At 37.7% G+C, this 22,421-nt stretch overlaps 1 protein-coding gene and 1 long non-coding RNA gene across 2 annotated transcripts; one reads left to right on the top strand and one right to left on the bottom strand.

Moving 5' to 3' along the window:
- Window positions 1-5,544: 5,544 nt before the first annotated feature.
- Window positions 5,545-8,435, top strand: LOC112189848. Its single transcript, XR_002932109.2, has 2 exons — window positions 5,545-6,509; window positions 7,971-8,435. It is a non-coding gene; the product is annotated as an uncharacterized LOC112189848 (long non-coding RNA).
- Window positions 8,436-9,359: 924 nt separating this feature from the next.
- On the bottom strand, window positions 9,360-13,651 carry LOC112189846 (lysine histidine transporter 1). Its single transcript, XM_024329213.2, has 8 exons — window positions 13,464-13,651; window positions 11,715-11,872; window positions 11,236-11,619; window positions 10,604-10,997; window positions 10,409-10,514; window positions 10,211-10,302; window positions 10,045-10,113; window positions 9,360-9,936 (listed from the first exon to the last, which is right to left on the bottom strand). Exons 1-8 carry the CDS (start codon window positions 13,512-13,514, stop codon window positions 9,838-9,840), a joined length of 1,353 nt encoding a protein of 450 aa, XP_024184981.1. The 5' UTR covers window positions 13,515-13,651; the 3' UTR covers window positions 9,360-9,837.
- Window positions 13,652-22,421: the final 8,770 nt, after the last annotated feature.

The following is a 22,421-nucleotide window of genomic DNA, read 5'->3' as shown; positions in this document are numbered from 1 at the left end:
AAACCAAACTTTAAGAATTAGGATTCTAATGATTATAAACTAATGACTCTAGTTGATCAGCTACAAAGTCAACTTCTCTTGATATATGTCTGAAAATTATAGACTAGAATTGAGAAGTCAAATACTTTATATCTCTAACTATGGTGTGAATTCTCCAAGAAAAGAGGTTATGCCCAAGATGTTGTCAATGGGAAGCTTTGAATCTCCTTCCACAATGATATGAGAGTATTTTTAAAGAAGAGTTGTATGAAGACCTTCCTCAAAGGAGTAGTTTCTGCAACTAAAAACAATCATTATCGATTGTGTCACAGGAGCACCATATTTAGATTGCTTCTTAAACGATGTACCCATTGTAGCTTCCAAGCCACCACATACGTGTGTCAATTAAAGTAGAGAAACCACCACCAAGGTAACTATCGCCACTTCCATAACCACCAAAGACAGTCCATCTTCAACCTAAACAGTTTTTTTAGATGACAATTCACCTAAACAGTTGAGACCTTCAAATTACCCTATTGAGCCTCTAGTCAAACAAATTTCCTACCAAGACTTGTCATCGCTTACACAGTCTTTGTTGGAATTAAATGGCACACTAATTCTTTGTAGAAAATCCCAACGACACTATTGCTCTTTGCCACATTCCACTTAACCATAACAAGAATCAAATTGCACAGCAACATCCAAAACTCTAACAACAAAACCCAACTATTGCCACAACTGTAATAAATCGTTGCAAAACCACATAAAGTCTTAAATAGGAAGCACTGAAATTCAATAATAGAACGACACTAACTAACTTGAAAAACTCAATTAGTCTTCGAAACTAAATTTAATGTAGATTATCGTTCCAAACTTCATTGAATTACAGTGTAGGAAAGTTGTGATGAATTATGTGTGTATGTTTAGAGAGAGAGGAATAATAAGTGTTTTAGTTTTAGAGAGAACATGGAAGCAATCAGGTATTACAGAGAGAGGGGGTGGGGTGTGGAGGGTAGGGAGAGGATCCTCTCCTAACCATATTCCCCTCCTAACCTACCTAAGCTTTTAACCATGTAATGACACATGTAAAAACAATATCTAATGGTTTACATAGTGCCACGTAGTCTTGACATCAAAATCCAATACAGAATACTGTCCTCAACAACATCGCGCTTAGAGCAAGTTCACCGGGCATCCTATTGCCCGGGCACCACGTCAAAAGCAGCAGAAATGGTGACCCAGCTCCACTATTCATGATTCCACCGGGCTTGGGGCAAAACCACAGTGGGAGGCCCAGGTCACAAACTCGGGTAGGAGGGTGACTGAGCCCGTGACCCAGGATGCCAGCGTGGCCCAAAAAGAAGAGGAGAGGGAGACGCGCTTTGGCAAGGAGTTGCTTTCCAGTTTCTTGTCCTCTAGCGGGGACAACCCAGCAGGCGCGTGGCAGCCCTTTTTTGTCCTGTAGCGGCATCAGTCCACAGATCTGGACCATGGCTTTTGAATATGAAAATGGATCCTACGGTGAATAATTAAGGAGCAATTGAGGTGAAAAAAAAAATCAGTTAAGAGGCAAAGGTTAGATTACAACGGTAATAAAAAAAATAATTACAAAATTTGCTCACCTCCTATTTTATCTCTCACACAAAAAAATATATCATTATATCATTTTTACTTCCTCATATTTTTTTGTTCCTCCTCCTCATAGCTTTCATCTTCCGAAATTTTTGTTTCCAAAATGTTCATCAATAGTATTTATTTACATCATACATTTCTTATTTACACTAAAAAAAATAATAAAATATTCGATGAACAGTAACTGACTGGTGACCCTGACCCAACGGGTGGAAGCAAAGATCCAGTGGCAGTGAATAGTTTCCTGCCCTGGTGACCTGGTGACTTAGTGACCGTGACCTGGTGACCCAACGGGTGAACTTGCCCTTAGAGAATCTCTCTCTCCACCTCGGCCTCCCTGTCATCTCCTCCCTTCTGTCAGCCCTCGCCGACGCCAAGTCCCAATCCTCCCCTGGCTCCGTCGTCATCACCACCGCCCATCGCAATAGCAGTTCTAAGCAGAAAATACTCTCTCTCTCTGTTAAGTTTTTGACTCATCCTTGTGGATTTTGGTGGTTGACTAGTTGCTATATTTTCTTCTGGGATTAGTTGTGATTGAGTTGATGGAATGAGATTGTTTGGGAATCTGGGATCCAATTGATGGGTTCAGTTGATGGGGCTGGGTGTTCCACTAATGGGTTTCTTCCTTACAAAATTTCATTAAGTAATAACTGGGTTTCTTTCTCTCTTCAAGCATTGTAAGGGGTCAACCAGACCCATTAATTTGGTCTCTCTTTTGTTTTCAGAAAATCAAATTAGTTCCATATCAAATTTCATTAGAACCCACTTGATAAAAATTGTTATATGCATTGGTGCTGAGTGAAGTAAAAGAAGAACAGAGGGAAGAGAGAGAGAGAGAGAGAGAGAGAGAGAGAGAGAGAGAGAGAGAGAGAGAGAGAGAGAGAGAGAGAGAGAGTCCATGAATGATGCTATCAAGGTCTTCCTTGTATATACCCATAGAAAGAGGATCCGAGATCAACCATATACATACACCCATCAATTTGATCTTTTTATTTTATTTTCAGAAAATCAAGTTTAATGAAAAGCACTTGATTGTAGTTGCTGTATGCATTGGTGAAGGATAAGAAGTCATGTTTGAGAGAAAAGAGAGAGAGAAAGAGAGAGAGAAGAGAAGAGATCAGCACCTTGGTTCGGCAGGGTGGAAGGGAGAGAAGGATAAGATAAACAATAGAAAAAGACAAACTAGCTTTGTTGTAACTTGTAGACCATTGGATATGCAAATTTGACACGTGTTTTAATCTCTGACAAAGCTTAGGTAGGTTAGGAGGGGAATGAACTTAGAAGAGGATCCTCTCCCGTGGAGGGTAACCATTGTTATTTGGTACGAGTCTGCCTCATTGACATATTTTGTAATTTATATGATAATTAATGAATTAAAAAAATGGTCTTGTTTAAATGTTTATTATTTTTAAATATTTTTGTTTTGTTTGTTTGTTTTTTTTATTTTTTTTATAGAATTGGATGTCAATCCATTAATATCATGTAAATAATGTTATAAATAAAATAGTTCACCTAAGAGTTGGGATACGATAAGATTAAGTAATCCTTAAAACAAAATGAAACAAGATAACTAGGGCAACCTAATATGCAATATTATTCTAAATAATTAAGACCAGAGTAACCAGTAACCTGATACTAAAATGGATAGTTCAGAAACAACTCAAGACATAACCCTAATTTATTCATGAAACCCTAGGACCACCTTACGCAGATGAGGCATCCCTAGAGCACTTGTTAGATCCAGCCTGAGAAAATAGACAGGCCCAATTATACCTACCCACATAAACCCTAATTAAAGCCCAAGTAGAAGAGATCCAATAGGCCCAATTAGTCCAAGCAGCCCAAGTATCCAAAACTTTAGGGTTGGCAGCTTCTGTGCCACCGCCGCACCTGCCTCTGCCACCACCCGACGATCTCACCCAACCAACACCGACGCCATAAGCTAGCCTCGAGTAGAACTGCTGCTCATCGTCGCAGGCTGAACCAACCTAAGGCCTTGTAATATGTTTTGATATTTCTGTGTGTGTGTTTACATTACTAAAAATTAAATTTTGGAATTAATTTTCCATTCCTATTGTAATGTTTGGTAAGTCATAAGAATGAAATATAAAATTATAATTTTCAATAACGCCCTGTTACTAATTAAAGTACATATATGACATCAACTTATAAAGAATATTGGTGGGGGATTATAAACTTTTTAGACGGATAATTAATGTAATTTTACCTGTGATAGTGGGAAATGGAATTAGAATATCATCCCTGACTGCGTAAATTCTATTTTGGCTTTATAAGGGAGTCAATTTCCAGTCAGGATCTTTTCAATTTCTAATTACAACCAAATGACATATCTGAATGGAAAATGAAATTAATTTTCATTCTATACCATGATTTCCTACCATCCAAACGGGGCCTAAATGGAGAGTATCTCCGGCAAACTGCCTTTGCACTTTCCTCCATCCTAGATGGAAAGTAACTCTAGCACCATCCATGGTGTCATGTCCATGGAGGATTGGTCACACCGTTTCCTCTTTTCGTCCAATCCGCCCCACGATTCCAAGCTTACAGACACGCACAACTTAGCACGCAACTCGCCCCGAAAAGCACAATCAAAGCCATAAATAATCCTCGAAGAGGCAAACACGCGCTCCTACATTTAGCCGACAAAATCAGACCCCCCTCCATGAAGAGGAGAGAAATTCTTACATAGGGGCTGCCGCATCACGTGGCAGTGTGACCCTCCAATAAAAAACCAGAAACTTTTCTCCATTTTTCGAAACTGTCCCTGCTTATTTAAGTAAAATACCCAAAACACCCCTCTGTTGGGCAGCCGCACCACGTGGCTATGCGGCTGCCCCACGCAAGAACTTATCTGAAGAGGAAGGAAAAAAAGAGAAAACCGAGACCAGCCCAAGACCCTAGATGGGGATGATACCGAAACCGCGCTACCCCAAAGGCTTACGATCCCCAAATGAAGCTTAAGCAGTTTGGCGGCCAGGCAAAACCCTATTAGAGCAAAAGTCCTTTTTTTTTTTCCTACTGTATTGTTGTTAAGAATTATTTTAAAATGGGTTCAGCAAAAGAAAATAAAAAATACAAGAAAAGACCTTTTTTTTTTCATTAATTAACAACGGCTAAGTTGAAATTTTGTGTCAAAAAGAAAACGGCCAAGTTGAAATTTGAATGGGTTTGGGACCAGAGAAAGACTTGCATGGGGCAACCGTACCGCCACATGGTGAGCCAGTCCAATCACTGCTCAGCTGGGGGTCTTTTGGGTATTGTAAGAAGGGGCAGTTTCGGAAAGAAAAAAATTTCTGGTTTTTAATGGGAGTGCCTCACCGCAACGTGGTGCGGCAGCCCTGTGCAATAACCCTGAGATTACCCATTTGAAATCTCTCTGTCTCTGTCAAAAGTGACTCAAAAGTCAAAACTCTCCCACCCCCAATTTGAAATTCTCTGGCTCACAACTCAGTACTCACCGACCCTTGCTTTCACCGTCTCCGGCGGCAACCCAAGACCTCAAACCGATCGCCTGAATCAAAAGCCCACCACCAAGAATTCACCGACCGACCCACCTGCTTTCACCCTCTCCGGCGGCAACCTGAAACCCTAAACCCACTTGATCGCCTGAATCAAAAACCCACCACCAAGAATTCACCGACCCACCTTATTTGATCGCCTGAATCAAAAACCCACCACAAAGAATTCACCGACCGACCCACCTGCTTTCACCGTCTCCGGCAGCCAACCGAAAACCCCAAAACCGACCTTCGTATCCGGCGACCATGGAACACCGAGTGCCGAATCTCCCACCACCCAAGTCTCCTGCCGGCTCAATGGCTCATCATCTTCTGAAGAGATTCTGAAGAAGGACCCTGGACCATTCTCAATCACATTCCTCCGGTCCAGCTTCAGAAGATGATGAGCCGGCAGGAGACTTGGGTGGTGGGAGATTCGGCGGTCGGTGTTCCATGGTCGCCGGATACGAAGGTCGGTTTTGGGGTTTTCGGTTGGCTGCCGGAGACGGTGAAAGCAGGTGGGTCGGTCGGTGAATTCTTGGTGGTGGGTTTTTGATTCAGGCGATCAAATAAGGTGGGTCGCTGAATTCTTGGTGGGTTTTTGATTCAGGCGATCAAGGTGGGTTTCGGGTTATGAAATTTTCAAAAGTTTCGTTTAAAATTCCTATGGATTCGGGGGCTTATTCATGGTGGTTAGACTTGGATGCCAACCTCTATTTCACAACATGCAGGATTACGGATACTACCTTTATCGAGAGAGAACAGTGGACCAGAGTTGAGGTTAGGTTGGAGGCTCTGTATGATTTTAGAACCTGCGATATTGGTCTCTCAGAATGGCATGCTTTACTGGAAAGCGGTGAGTGCAGAACGTGCTTACATTATTACATATGATTTACAGACTGAACTAGTTGGCCGCTTGGTAGCCCCTGGAGAAGATCATCTTAATAATGTGGAGTTAGTGCTGGGCCATGGGTTCAAAGGTCAACTAGCTGCGTCAGTATATGTACCTCCTGCACATCAAGAAGGACATTCTTATTTGCACATTTGGGTCCTCCTGAAAGAACTTGCCATGTACCATTGGCACAAGCTAGTGGCTTTACCTTGCCATGATTACACTAGTGATGGTGAAGTGTTTGTGACAGAGAAGTGGTCGTGCACAGGAACAAGGAGGAAGTCGTGCATATGATACCAGCCAAGAAGCGGGTTAATCCATTAGCTGATGCTGAGTTCCGGAGAGTACCTGTACCCTCAGCCATACACCTTCAGGCATGAAAATGCAGCTTGGATCCCGTAGGATGTTTCAAGCAACTCCACTTGTGAAGCCTATGGGAAACAGGGCACTTGCAGAGGACAATAACACAGATGATGATGATGATGAAGGTATTGCTTTCGCTCTTGACTAAATGAGTTTGTTTGATAGTTGTCCACTTGCGTACTTTCTTGTTGAGCATATGTGTGCCTTAATGCACTAAGTTAATGCTTTAGTGCACGTGACGTTGCATAGTAAAAGAATATGGACTAAAATGAAGGTTTTACCTTTTCTAGCACCTCTGTATTGTGTTTTAGAGATAGTGCTCTGGTGGCAGGTTTTACGTTTTCTAGCTTTCCTGTATTTTCTTGTAGATATCTCCTTCATAATATAGGATAAGCGCATACATGTAGCAACTCTGAATTCTGAGTTGAATATAACCGAAAGAGAAAATTGTGCAGTTTATGTTTCTCTTCTTTTTCTCAGCTGCATATATAGTGCATGAGCAGTACTGAGTTGACCTAGCCATGTTAAACTTCAATTGTGTTTCTGGGTTTTGATACTGAGCTTTTACTTTGGGGAAAGTGTAAATGATGGTAATGCAACCAATGCAGTGAAACAAATCTGCCCGTTTCAACAACGGACTGAAGGAAGTCAAAATAAGAATTAGAGTTTTTGGTGTTGGTGTGTTAGTTTTTTGCATAATGTTATGTGTCTAAATTGTCTGATAAGCATTATGCAATCTTCTTCTTTATGAATTTGTTTATTGCATAATGTTATGGTGTTGCCCTTACTCAAATGTTTACCTTCCCAAGGGTTATGAGTTGAGCTAGGTGCCTATGCGTTCATTAGGTGCTTAAACCTTGAGGTTTTAACTTCAATAAGCATATATTTTGTATTAAGCAACCACAAAGATATTGTTTTAAAAAAGTGCTAATGATTTGGTAGGATGACATATCAGAAGTTCACTTATCATAATATGAGGTTTTTTATCTTGAAATTTCTTTATTTGAGAACAAGGTTGGGTAGATGTCAGTGGCTAAGCAACCATAGGTCCTCCAACCATCAGGCATCAGTGATGGAATCTGCTTTGGACGTGTGCTAATGATTTCATTTGTGGCTTGACTATTCCATAGAAGCGTATTACTTAACTTGTTCATGAAACACAAAGTAACTTTCCAATAAATCTTAAGACATGAAACTTTTCTTGTGTAGCCTTTTGTGGTACATTGATTTTGGTTGTAGCCTGAACATTCATTGGAAGCATGTTACTTTTAAATTAATGATTTCATTTGTGGCTTGACTATTCCATAGAAGCATATTACTGTTAACTTGTTCATAAACACAAAATTTTCAATAAAATCTTAAGACATGAAACTTTTCTTGTGTAGCCTTTTGTGGTACATTGATTTTGATTGTAGCCTTTTCTTAAGCATATTACTGTTAACTTCTTCATGAAACACACCGTAACTTTTTCATTATGATAAGACATTACACTTCTTCTTGCACTATTTTTTCTGGTACTTAGAATTATTCTTGTTGATTGATCTACGCAATTGTCTGTTTATTAATCTTGGTAGTTGGCTTTGCAGGATGAACTGTAAAGCAGATGTTAGAGACTTAGAGCAGAGTTTTGTAGGAAGCTAAATGTTACATGAAGGTACTGCTGAATGTAGAGTTGGTTGTACAATCTGCTAAAAACTACACCATTGATTGAAGAAGAGTAGAGGGGGAGTGCAGTAGTGATCCATTTCAGCTGCCACTGTGATGTAGTGGAGCAATTTTTCCTGATGGAGCCAACTGAAGCTTCATTTTAGCCTACGATTTCAAACTTATTTTTTTCTCAAATCATTTTGGTATCTCTTTTTGGCTTTTATATCATTGGAAAACTAGGTACATCTATTTTGCAGAAACCTTATATCTGCACATCATAGCAACCTTAATAGATAAACAATTCTCATGAAGGATATTTTCTTTACATTGAAGCTATTCTTTGATCAAATTTGATGTATGTAAATAAATGCTGGTATAATGATTACTGTTATGTGTTCGGTTCTCTTTGTTCGTTTGGGTTCCACTTTGGCTTGGAATTGTTTTCCTTTAATACTTGGGAATGTTATCATTTCTCTGGGAATATACTCATATAGGATGTGTAGATATTTTGGGGAGTCTAGTGGTGGCCATCTGCATATTATTGAAATTTATAGTCCTTGTCTTACTAGATTTGAAGTGTGGGAGATGAGGAGAAACTACTCTAGGTGAGTAGGTGGTTTGTGAACCATGTTGATCTTGATCCCTTAGGCACCGGTTAACCACGCTTCCTAATTGAACAACATGTTCTATTTCTTGCTCGAGACAAAAATGAGATGGAGAGGAAAGTTCATATCTGCTGCTGCATTCTCCTGGTCTTCTCTTATAACATTAAGAGCAAGACCTTTAAATCTTTTGAGTTGGAGACTTTAAAAGTTGGATGTTACACTAATCCATATGGAGACTTTGGCTTTTGTGTAGTTGTTCCATTTATATCTCAAGATGCTGCTGCTCCAGCTTTGCGTTTTTGTGTTTTTAATTGGTTTAAGATCAAGCATCAAACATTATAAGTCTCAGTGATACAGATTGGTAGGTTCCAGGAAACAGATTGGTACAGTAGGTTGATCGAAACATATTAGTTACTAGTCATAAGATTTCGACTTCAACTATGGATTCCCAAAAACAGAGACTAATGGTTATATCAGAACATCTCTTCACCCGGTCAAAATTCGTAAAATCTGGTGAAAATAAAAAAAAAAATATTAAGGTTGCTATGATGTGCAGATATAAGGTTTCTGCAAAATACATTAAAAAAAAAAAAAAAAAAAAAAAAAAAAAAAAAAAAAAAAAAAGTAAAATCTGGTGAAAGGAAATGCACAGCAAACTAATTCATTCACACCTCGGTACATAAGCAAAAATGTAGTACAAAATCCCCTTCCTAGGACACAAAGTGATCAAGCTGGATTGCATTAGCTAGGCGAGTCCAAGCTAAATGAATAATACTCATAAGTGGAAATAGCTATAACTGCTCAAAATTTGACGTATTATAGGATCAATCAGTATTGGAGAATTAAGATTTCACACATATCCACCCCAGAATGCAGAAACAAACACAAAAAGAAAAAAGGAAAGATCATATACATGATGACTTGCACAAACAAATACATAATGAAGAAAAGGAGACAGTAGAGCCCTTCGGAAATTAGTACCATGGTGACTGATTCTTTTCCCTAATACATGGCGACCAGTATTCCACTCCATAAACAACCTTATTTATTTCTTTGTCCGCTGCTTACTTGCTGCTCAAGGTATTTAGTCCTTGATTTCCTCCTCATCTTCATCAGAAACGGCTCAATGCTTTTTCTTTTCTTTTAAAAACTACTACTACCCCTTTCAGGCTTGTCGCTTGGAAGGATGATGATCAATGGCCTATGAGTAGAATTTGTAGGTCTTGGCTTGAATGATGATTGATCTCAGCCCTCCAATTGGTGATAGAACCATCAAAAGAACACCAAAGAAGATGCAGATCTGAAATTAACAAGTCAAAATAAGGTTAACTCAAATATATGCAATCAAAAGGAAATAAGACGAATGTTTAAGAAAAATAAAAGCATGAATTAACCAAACTGAACATACATAGTTGCACCACCAGGATAAGCCGAATCTCTTTGGTTTGTAGATGGCAAGCCACATTACACAAGGGAGCTGAAGATATTAACAAGTTCATTAACACATGTGAAAAAGAAAATCAGAATGTCAATTTTATTTCATTAGAATTTAATGGAATAGATTGTGAGCTTACAAAATATGTTGTTGGGGCAAAAGCAAATCCTCCAAAAAATCCAAGGAGACCACTGAAGAAAGGGAATGTGATTCCGACAAACATGGTAATTGCTGCAACGAAATGTCAATATTAATTCATTAATGTATATCCAGGTTGAACTCGAAGCAATAGCATAAACTTGATGGAATTAAGGTCGACTGTAACTAAGTAACTTACCAACATATAAAGTTCGTGTAATGAAGCGAAGCATAAAAGTTGGCCTGAAATTCAACTTCTTTACCAGTACAGTTTCCATCATGTCAAACACTGGCATTGCATAAATCTGCAGCAGAGATCATAGTGTCAGACTAGATGTTTGAGAACAGAAAATGAAATTCAAAAAATCTAGGCAATCCTTGATCGGTCCATCACCTGATAGCTTCCAATAACATGGATGACAACAAACATGTTGGCCATTGCAATTAGCCATTTGGGTCTTTCCAATGAGACGAGGATGTTGTCATCAACTGAATTTCCATATATGTAATATCCTACTAGAGCAACTGGGAAGTAGCACAAAGCCACAATTATGTAGGCAACAATGACTCCTTTCCACATAGGTACCTTGGAAGGCTTCTCAGGTGTAGAAGGAATTGTTGCTTGGATTTCGAGGACTACATTATGGCCAGCATACGCAAAAGCCACTTCACCCAATGCAGCTAAGAAGTTGAAAAATTTTCCCGTAGTAGTCTTGGCTTTGTAACTATAATCGACATTTTCTACCACACCCTTGTCTACCGCAGCAGTCCATGCTATGGTAGAGTAACTGCACAAACATGCATCACAATTAGTATCCAAGATACCATTGAACTAAATCACATAAACAATAACATAACTTGGGCATAAAAATATAGTAGCTAGGACTCTCTAGCGTAGAGGCATTTCATCAAACATGTTGGGCGCAATACTAAATCTAACTTGGAACAAATTAACACAAAAAGCTAATGGGTTCCTCTCACCACCCCTATCGTGTAGTGAGTAAAAGCCTAACAAAAATATCTCACCTCAAGGACATGACAGCTGCGGCCAAAGACACGCCGGAGATGGAGTTGAAGTTGGGAAGGTGGGAAAGCACAAAGTGAACAGAGGCAAAGATCATGATGAAGTAAGTCAATTTGATTTTTTTGCAGTCTGAGCACACAGTGTCATGGACCTTCTGCAGCGATCTTCCTCCGGTGACCATGTACACAATGCAAACACCAACTTCAACAATGAGTTGCTGAGGCACCACAATGTAAAGACCAAGTTTTTCACCAAATGCATGCTGACCCAATTCGTGGTAACGATCAAAACGTTTCCCTGGAACCATCTCATGCATCTCAACCATTTGCCATAGTGTGTATAATGTGATGACCCATGAAAGGACCAAAATAGCTATACCAGGACCCCTGAATTACACAATGAGATCAATCAAGTTAACTTACGATAGAAGTTATAAGTGTTTAATTTGATGCTTAATTAGAATATAGAATAATTAACATACCATCCAAGCTCTGCCATGGCATAAGGGAGACCGAGAACACCAGCTCCAACCATGGCCGTGACATTGTGAAAAGCCGAATACCACCATTTTGCATTCCTCGAAGAAGTAATTGGAAGCCAATCATTAATTGCCTTTTCCCTGGCTAATTTTTCATCCATCTATCATAAAAGTGAACAATTTAGTAAAGGCAACCATGTTGAATCTGCTTTCATGAGAATCAACAACAAAATGTACACCAAATTGAGCACTTCAAATTTTACAAATCAAACACCAGTAGCGTCCAAGATTCCTAGCTACCAAGCAGAGGAAATTTCGGGGGCAGTAGTGATATTCTAGGGACTTTGGAGGGTATTTTGGGAATTCAATCTCAGTTAAGTGAATCTTGGGAGATTGGTATCCCCAAATTTGGGGAATGGAATCAATTGGCATAGTCAACTTTCTCAGTTGTCAATTTGTGATGTCTGGGTTGCTTCCTTGATTCGTAAATGTGTCTTATTAGCTTTTGGGCCCATATCTCATAATGGCTCAGTATAAGCTGACACCGTGTGCTGCCCAGTACCATATTTAATATTTATTTCAACTAAATATATTTGTTTTTCTGTGATTTTTTTTTATGAACGTTGAATTTTCTATTTTGGCCTAATTATCAAAATTAGTTCAATTACGTGCCATACATAATTTCAAACCTATCCTCTCAAAATTATAGTGCAACTGGTGTAAAAAAAAAATACTAGTGCTGCCAGCGAAGCCACGTGTGGGTCTAGGAAAAACAAAAATGCAAGAAGGAATAGTCAATATGCTCTGCATTTGGTCAAGGAGACTTAAAGATCTTACTTGAAAACAATATCTCTTTGGGTTAGTTTATGCATGCAAAGATGAATTTTTTTTTTTAAATGACAAGAATGATATATACAGTAGAAATGATAGAAAATGATTAAAAGATTCTCTATACAAGAAAAAAAGATAGGAATAGTCTTATTAGTTTTCGGATTCCATATATCTATATCTATACTATTATTAAGAGAATAGAGTTTGCTCTCCAAAACTAATTTTTTTTACTAATTTAACCTTTATATATTAAAAAATTATGAAATATAATTAATCAATAAAAATAATATGGTAAATTGTAAAAAAATAAAATTAAAAAGCAGAAAATGTAGTAGTTGTACGGGAAGTTTTTCTAATACCTTTAACTTCTCTTTACACACACAGTGGACGGTCCCATATTTAGTTGAAGAAATAGTATTATTAGTCTTATTAGTTTTTTTTTTTTGTCATCGATAAAAAAACCTCTGTTTTTAATAAAAAAGAAACAAAGGTTGTATGTCTAATCAACCTCTGTTTCAAACCTCTATTTTTGAAAAATTAGCTTCGTGGTGAAAAAATGAAGTATTAGTCAATTCTATCAATCAACCGGAAGAGTTGGCGTGAAAATCAAAGTTGAAGTAGAAGACACGGTGCCGTAGTCCCTGGGGTATTAGAACAACCGAACCAGAAGACTCTCAGGCCTTATGAGGTCTCATCTCGATCAGATTCCGAGCAGAAATAAAAGACATGCATAAGCTAAAACAAAAATGGACAACCAAGTATATATAAGAGGAGAAGACATAATTACTTTCTCCCATATAAGCCTAGCTTAATTGGCCTCATTCTTTATGAAACAACCAGATGCAACCTCACCCCAACATAAACAAGATCATCAATTTCCGAAAAAGTTTCAGATAGGAATCGAGAAGCATATATACTAACCTCTGTCTGGTCGTAAATTTTATCGGCACCGTTCTGCGTTTGAGTTCCCATGGCGTCTCAACGAAGATTTGGAGAGAGGAGAGATATATGCAGTAGGTGATACCGTGATAGGTTAAAACCAATAAATGGAGCTCTCTAGCTAGCTCTGCAGTCTGCACTCTCACTCCAGCACAGAAAATAAGGAGGGTGCTCTATGCTATTTAAATAGGGAAGCTCTTAGCTGGCTAAGATTCATGGTGTGAAAGGGGACCAGAGGAGAGTTGACTCAGTTGAGTCATTCGAATTCGTGATGGTTTTTGTTTGACTTTCAAAAATGAGCGCTTATTAACGGAAACTTTTTTTTTTTCAATTGCTGAAGTTTCCAGGCAACGACCTCGAAGCTGGCTTGGCGTGTAGGTCGCTAATTTATATTACAAGTTTTCAACCATGAATATATGCTATATATTCAATTATATTTAGTCTATTCTCAAAAAAATAATACCTGTTACATACCCATGGAAATGACTAACATGTGGGGAACTTCTGTGGGAGAGGCCTATCCAGATCCTTGTTTATAATTAGATTCAATCCATCCCACAAGTATTAGCAAAAGGTAAAATAGTTGTTTGAAAACCAAACCAGTGAAGGCATGAAGCTAGCTGGAAGATGTTTGTAAAGAGGGTGAATTAATGCTTTCATAAACCAATAAATGGATCATTTGAAAGATAACACTTATGAATTGAAAACAATTATTGAGATTAAGATTTAAGAGAAATTAATCTATTCTTCAATTCGAGGTTAAATTTTATTTGTATTAACATATAGGTATAAATGACACTGATTCCACTTTTATTTTCTACATACATAGAATCTATGAAAGTAAAACATATTACGGGAAGAGATTTGCTGAAATTTTATTACATATATATAGGGGCTAAGACATTTGTTAGTGTCAATTTACTGCAATTAAAATGACGCGTTTTTGAAAAACTTGGTTACTAGTTATATCATATACGTACTTAACCAGTGATCCTGATTCATTAGGTACATAGCTTTCCTATATAGGCAGTAGAAACCATAAACCAGTAGTAACCTTATTACTACCTGTCTACCTACTTACCCATGCTAAAGCACCGTAGAAAAAGAAGTTTCGTAAATGTAGTTCTAATTTCTAAGAGAATGTAGTATGGATTCAAATTTGGTAATCACTAAATATTGATAGTAGTATCATCACTCAATAAACACACGACACATCTTAACTATGGTTAGTACTTAGTAATTAATAAATCCATAATTTAATATCTGCGACTACTCTCTCTCTGTCATCTCTCCTCTACCGATCAAAGCAAGCACCTTCATCGACCTTTCCGATGCCTGATGACGGCGACGACGAAGAGCTTTGAATTCTCCTATTTAAAGCCACCAAAACCCACTTCAAAAGGCGAAGAACAAGCCCGTTTGCAACCTGGTCGGTATCCGAACCCGGCCAGTCCTCCAATTCTCTCACTGAGTAGTGACTACCCATCATTTTTGTGTGAAATTTGCGCCGACGATAAGTTTGGGTACCCATGTTTCCCAATCGAGAATTGCAACCATATCTTTTGCGCTGATTGTATGATCAACTACATCGATTCGAAGCTTGAAGAAAAAGACCCCAACATTCGGTGCTTTGTTCCCGGCTGCAAAGGTTTGCTGGAGCCCGAGTACTACCGCTCGGTTCTGACGACTGAGGTGCTTGTGAGGTGAGGAAAGGCAATGTGTGATGATGTGATTCTCGGCTCGCAGAAATTCTACTGCCCATATCAGGATGATTGATGATGGGTTTACACTTTTCTTTGATCGCATTCATGATTCATCTGTCCCTTAGGTCCAGATTTAGTTCTTTTTCCTAAGACCCTTCTCCAACCATAATGGCCATTTCGCAAAGCTGCAATGTGAAATAGGCCGTCCAAACAACATTTGCCTAAACAATCAAAATATATGATCAAGTCATTGGCTGGGTATGAGTGTATGACTATTTCTTTGATGAGCTTGCGCTTGTCTTGAAGTAGTAGTCTTGCTGCGACGAGATGATAGACCAGGGTCTTTGCCTGTAGCGGGGAGGAGCTTGGCCATGTTGGGATGGATTGGCGCGTTTCAGTAGCTGAGGATGGATGAGAGAGGGTATGAAGATGTTAAGGAAACTGGTGGCGCAAGAGAGAGTAGAGAGAAAATAATCACACAAATTAAAAATTATTAATTTTATTATTGCTAACCATACTTAAGTTGCAGTACATGTGCCATGTATTTATTGAGTGGTGACATCATCATTAATGTTTAGAGGTGGGATAAAATCAGCTGTCTCCATTATTCTATCTCAATTTTATCTTCTCAACATGATTGGTAAATAAAGATTAAAAAAATATTTTTTTAATATTTTGTTCTATTTTTTAATCTATGTGCACTAATCATGTTGAAGGGACAAAATTGAGATACATAAATCTAAGACAGCTGATTTCATCAAATGTTTAGGTGGTGAGCAAATTTGAATGCAGGTAGTATGGCCGGTAGCCACAGCTTACTAGCTAAATAAGATCGATATGGCATGTGCAGTATACATAGAGATTCCATATTGCTATTCCTAGGGTTAACCCAATTGCCACTTGCATTTTTATGGCGCATTCATAGAGCTAGGACCAATCTTAGCAAGGGGTAAGTATGCCAATCTAGGTAGTAGCTCATGTATTACCACCTCGAAAAATAGCACGTACACGGTACACGACTCAATTAAGCAAATTTGGAGCCTAAATAGCTTAACGCACGTTGCAACTATTATGAAACCATAACGTGTCTCTGTCGTCTTCTTAGCCTTTGATTCTTCAACCCAAAGATATTTTTCTTTTGTGTTTTTGAAGTTTTCATTGTACCTGAATAGTTTATATCTTTTATAGTGGTTATTGTCCCAATTATGTATCATCTTGGTGGTGATGACCATCATTAGACATTGTAGTAAATGCTCTTAATTCATTAGCGTAGAGAGTGTTGGTGTTGAGTGATCAGTACTGTAATATTCTGTGATGGCTCAAATCGCTCAATGAAGCAGCCCATACGCCAATTTTAAGCATCGTGTTCGAAATTGTTTCTCAATTCACTCCCACCTTCTGATAGCGATATGAAGATCACTTATTCTTTTTGGTCTTCCCCCACCAACATATAGGAGATATATCATTACTTAATGCACTTACATTTGCCACCCCACGGCCAAAATCACCCTCATTTATCTTTATTTTGATGAAACGATGATTTGAAGAAAAAAGAACGCACTTAGATTTTGAATCTAATTAAGATTTTTGATCTCACCGCACTATTGGATCCAAAAGCCCTAATTATTCTCAGACTCATGAGAGAGATGTAGAAGTTGCCCAAGATAAACAACGTAAAAATCTCTAAACAAATATCTTTGACACATTATGGATTCTAGCTGGTAATGCGGAATAGATATCTGAAACGTGTATATTCTTATAACTAAAGAATCTCATAGATACAAACCAGTCAGTATGCTTGGAATCTCATTAATTAATATTATAATGAATTCTTCTCTATTCTATACTATTTAGCTTTTGCTACCTACAGATACAAGGGAATGAATGTCAACTGTGTGAGCAAGAGCAACTGTAATAGCATAGAAAATGGGTGCTGGAATATGTATAGTCTTATTTTCTTCCCTGTTTGGCGGAATGTGTAGCAAGCAATAATAACTATATAGAAAATAAGCAAACAAACAAAAAAATCTCGATGAATTTGTGCTTGTAGTGCTCGAAAACTGCTAGCACATGGTGGGTGCGACTAAAAAGAAGAAGAAGAAGAAGCTAGACAATGGTGGATTGGTGGCCCAATATCGTAATTTCGATTATTCACGAGTGGAACCAAATAAAGTCGATGCAAAAAGATCGTATGAACTAGGAATCGAGGAGAATCAAATCAAGTGAAGATTCATAAAGAGCATCAGTATCTAGCTAAGCTAGAATATTGTGGAAAAGTTGAAAGCTAAAAAGGTTGAAGACCCAAGAAATGTATTAGGTCAAGTACCACATGATGATGAAATTGCAGATATTTCTGTGGGCCAGAAGCCGGTTCATTCATCTACAACAAGATTAAATTAAGCTTCTAAATTTATACTTTTCATTAGTTCGTGTTGGACTTTTTATATATGGTAGCATTAGCAACAGGGGCAATCTACTTTTTATAAGAGATGATGAAGTAGCCAACATTTTATTGGAGGCTTTTTTATTCCCTCTTTATGTGCTTGAGCAGTACGTGAGCTAGCTAGCAATCCAAGTTTGATTTACGAAGCAAATACAATGAGAACATTGACCTACATTCGAATGATTCGATCGCCCGCTATTGCTGTCCGGCCTTTAGAATAATAAGCACCCACTTTACAATCTCACGTGCTTATCAGAATCTGCAAATACATATTTTAGTTTAATTATATATAATGTGCCGGAAATGATGTGGTCAATTTCAAAAGCAATATGATTATGGCCGGCGAATTAGGATTAGATTATTTTATAACAGAGGATTCGGCGGTCCACTGAATGAACATGAACTCCTTCATATATTCATGTTACAGAATAATATTGTAAGAATTTGTGCGATCGAATTAGTCAATGGGATGACATTTTCAAAAGTTTCGTTTAAATTTCTGTAACTGATCAATCAATCTTCTTATTGAAAGACCAGTATATATACTGAGTATATTGATTCTAAATGAGGAGCTCGATCAATTGCTTTACGTACAAAATGTGATCGAAACTTGGTAGCACCTTCGTCACAAATACGTACCAAAAATGGGGTCTTCAACATGTCCCGATCAGAAGAACAAACCGTGAAATAATAGAGCCAATAATGTGGAAATTTCAGCAAAACTACTAGTGCACACAAAGATGACTCTGACCCAGAACATTTTAATTTGCAATTAACAATAGTCAACACTATACGCCATGAATACGAATATGATCGACATATGCCCACACTTCACTCTAATTGACCGACCTTACAAGTGCTGCATGTTTAGTGCCTATATCCGCTTGAATTGGCTTGTGTGTTGTATTACGTGTTTTATTTGACATGAGTTTTCTTTTTAAGGTTTGAATTGTAAACATGAATTTTCTTTCTTCCTTTAAAAAAAAAATTATAATAATAATAATTATAATTCTTCAACATAAATCTTTACGTAACTTGATATGAGTTTCTTCTTTTGTTCGAAACCCTACCAAATGTCAAACTCTACCTCTCTAAAGCAGGTTTCCATTTATTTTAAAGTCTTTATCCTTGAAGATAAAAGAGTAAAAAACGTAGTAAGTTCACATGGTTTGTTGCCCTAATCGTAAGCTTAGCTCTTCTTAATTTAAACATTCACATGCAGATGCGAAGTTTGTGGTATGATTTGGACAAAAGGTTTAACAAAATTAGGGATTGTACGTGGACGAATTTCGATCAAGTGGGATTAGTATAACTAATGTCAAATTTGTCTTTATTAAACTAGCCAATCCGACCATATCTTATATATTCAAACTAGAAGAAGAAGCTAGCCACACTTTTTCAGTGGCTAATAGCCAATTTGGTATTCGACGCCGATATATATCCATGACCCCAAGTCCACCATGAGAACCCTAAGTCGTTCACTCTAGCTGAAGTCGACAATTGTAGGCAGATAGCTAGTACATTAGAACTGTACGTAACAAAGTTACAAATCGAAACCGCTTGAGGTTTATTTCAACTCTATCCAGGAAATTCAGAGGAGTTGAAAGTGATTCATACTTATACGTAATGCAAATTAACGTCAAGTGGAGACTAATACTCATATAATTGTAGCAGTCAGGAAACGACAGAGACAATGAATTATAAGTAGCAGGTACAATAATTTCAAGTGGAATTATCTGCAAGTAGGGAAATATGTGTGCCCATTAAGTACGAAATGGTCAAGAAATTGAAAACTAAGACTGTCACAGCTGCGGAAGCTTGCGCTTGTATTTACCCTGGTGATGTTAACATGGAAGAATTTGATACTAGTTAGCATTGATATCTAAATTAATTAGATTATTTATTGATTAAAAATAAAATTATGCTATGGTATATTTAAATTCGATTGCGCCAAGTGGTTCAAATCAGTTCATTCTAGTATAATTTATATATTCTAAGCATGTGAATAGGAGTCAGCCTGACGATAATAGTGTGCAATAATCAATAGGGTGCGGCGATTGCCACCTTACTAAATGTTTAGTTCACCATATAAAAAAATTTAAAACCAAATATTCCAATACTAACCCCAAAATTAAAATTTTTTGAGAAAAGATAAAATAAAATTAAAATCTATGCAACCACAACTGCATAAATACTCTATATCTCTCAAATCAAATTTGAATTTCTTTCCACTAGATACTGATGGAGCCTTTGTCTTAGTCTCTTGTACATCTCAATTGAGTGTCCAACCAGGCAACCAGTGCGTACAAGAAATAGAGAAAGAAAGGGACTAGATAGTTGAGAATTGCTTCAATCTTCAATGGAGTGGTCGTACAGTGCAGTGAGATTGTTCTGCATATTTTTGTTTTGTTTTGTTTTTTGTTTTTATCTTTAGGATCTATGGCTTCTAACGTATAGTCTTTCATATACATACATACATACATACATACATATCCAGAACGATGTCTCGCTCTGAAATTTTAGAGCGAGGTTAGAGTTTATGGTCACTTTTCGGTCTCATATCCACATCTCGACCGTTCAGTTTTTAGATACTAATGTATAGATCATCTCTACAAAATTTCAGCCAAATTGATAATCTATAAGGTATCTAACTCGTTCAAACCAATAGACGAACTAAATCTGTCCAACCTGAACCGTACTAGCTTTAAAGCTGTTATCTATGCCTTAACGACCATCAATTTGACTGAAATTTTGCATAGATCATCTATACGTTAGTACCTAAAAACTGAACGGTCGAGATGTGGATATGCGACCAAAAAGTGATCCTAAACCCAAACCGTGTGTGTGTAATAAACAAGGAAGAGATAGAGGAAAGCATATGATCATTTGAGAAGGATGGAGGTCTGCATGCAATGTATCGATGAGGTTTGTTTTTATTTATTTTTGAATTTATCTTTTTAGTTATTCTTCTTTCTATATTTTTAGGTTAAAAGAAAAAAAAAATCAGTTTTTCTAACTTTTAAGGGCAGAATTGAAATTTTAAGGGTTAAAAGTAAAACGTAGGGTGAACTGAATATTTGGTAGGATGAAAATAGCTAGCCGTACCCTAATCCATAACCTACATGAATGGAATAAGAGACAATGAAGTTAAGATTCATTTGCAGTTAGTTATTGATTAAACTTCTTTGGCTGAGATCAGCTTTATTCATTGCATGGAAAGTATCCTAGCTAGGGTTTGACGTTGTTATATCACGTATATGATTGCTTCCCAGCTACTCAGCTAGGTCAAGGCTTCATTTCTGACATATATTTACGGGGGGGGGGGTGGTGGAATATATATCGAACTGACGAGTCGACCGACCAACATCGTCAATTTTGATCCGGTTGCGGTTTCGCTTGTCAACTGTCAACCGTGACACTGATTTCTTTCTACAATTATATATGGTTATTATCAGCTTCCCCGTCATACTTGCTCATGTATTCAACTCTTATGATTCGCGATATGGGCTTTTGGGTGTGGAGGGCTGGCATGGGTGTGGACTTCTGTGCGTAACCACTAGGTAGCCTTTTTAAATGTCTTCTAAGCGATGTGGTCACAGTCTGATGCAGCGGCTGTCTGGCAACGCCTCTTTTCTTCCAGTCATTTTGAGTGCGAAACTGGATAGCATAGGATCGACAAGATCTGATCCATTGGAGGAGTAGCATTACATTGCAACGTGGAGCGTGATTTCTTCAAAAAGTTTCCCTTTGCCATGAATACATAACTCTGGCTATATTTGGCGTATAACTTGACAGAATGCTCGGGCTGTGGCCTTAGGCCAGATTTCTAGTAGTGATCCTAGCCAACGCACCAACCGACTTTCATCATTTACAGCTCTGTCTATACGTACTAGCTATTATTCAACAACAACCCTCGTATAGTAAAACACATATGAAGCTCGCATATTACAGATCCCTTCCCTCTCATTTTCGTAGGCACATCGTGCTCGTGGTACCAATAATTGCTAGAGTATGTATTAAACGTTACTAATATAACATCTAACATTTATACATATCTTTTTCAAGATGATGATGTACACTAAGTGGATGAACAGTTTAGGGAAAAGCAGACGAAGTTGTAGGAGAAACAACTATGAATAGTTGGCGTTGTTCGAACAAGAATTGATAGTAGCAACAATTTTCTGTGAAGAAGTTTTTGCTTGCAGATCAACACTGCGTACAATATTGATTTCCCAAAGTTGACTATGACTTGTTGAAATCCAGCCAGATACAATTATTTTGGGTCGTTCCTAATGCAAGGTTGACCAATTCCATATGTATGATTCTCGCTGTCAACTGCTTTTTTTATTTTCTTCATTGCGCGTGTTTGTGTTTTGGATTTTCAGCCATTGTGATATCCTTGTTTATGATTGGGATCACAAACTGGGCTGTCAAGGAAGAAAGAGAAGCCTACTCGTTGAAATATCTATTCAGATTTCGTACATCAATTTGTTATAAACTTTGTAGGTATTCTGTGTGCTAGAAATGAATTGGAGTAGTAAAATTTTTGCTAAGTTGAATTCTTCCCAAGTTGAAATTCTTGGCCATCAAATATTTCAAGGGAACAAGAGTAGAAAAGGGCCATACCTGAAAACCCAAAACAAGAATGTTGACTGATGTAGACGAACATTACAGAATTAGGCTTCATACCCTGAAAGGGATTAGACTGCTTAGTTGATAGGCCCATTGGCTCATTGAATCATTCGATAATTGTTAAGTTCACTCTGGAGGTCAATCTTAGAGTTATCTCAATTT

The sequence above is a fragment of the Rosa chinensis genome, chromosome 2 (genome assembly GCF_002994745.2).
Source record: "Rosa chinensis cultivar Old Blush chromosome 2, RchiOBHm-V2, whole genome shotgun sequence".
Taxonomy (NCBI): Eukaryota; Viridiplantae; Streptophyta; class Magnoliopsida; order Rosales; family Rosaceae; genus Rosa; species Rosa chinensis.
The sequence above is the reverse complement of the archived record's forward strand: the minus strand, read 5'-3'. Positions and strand labels throughout refer to the sequence as shown.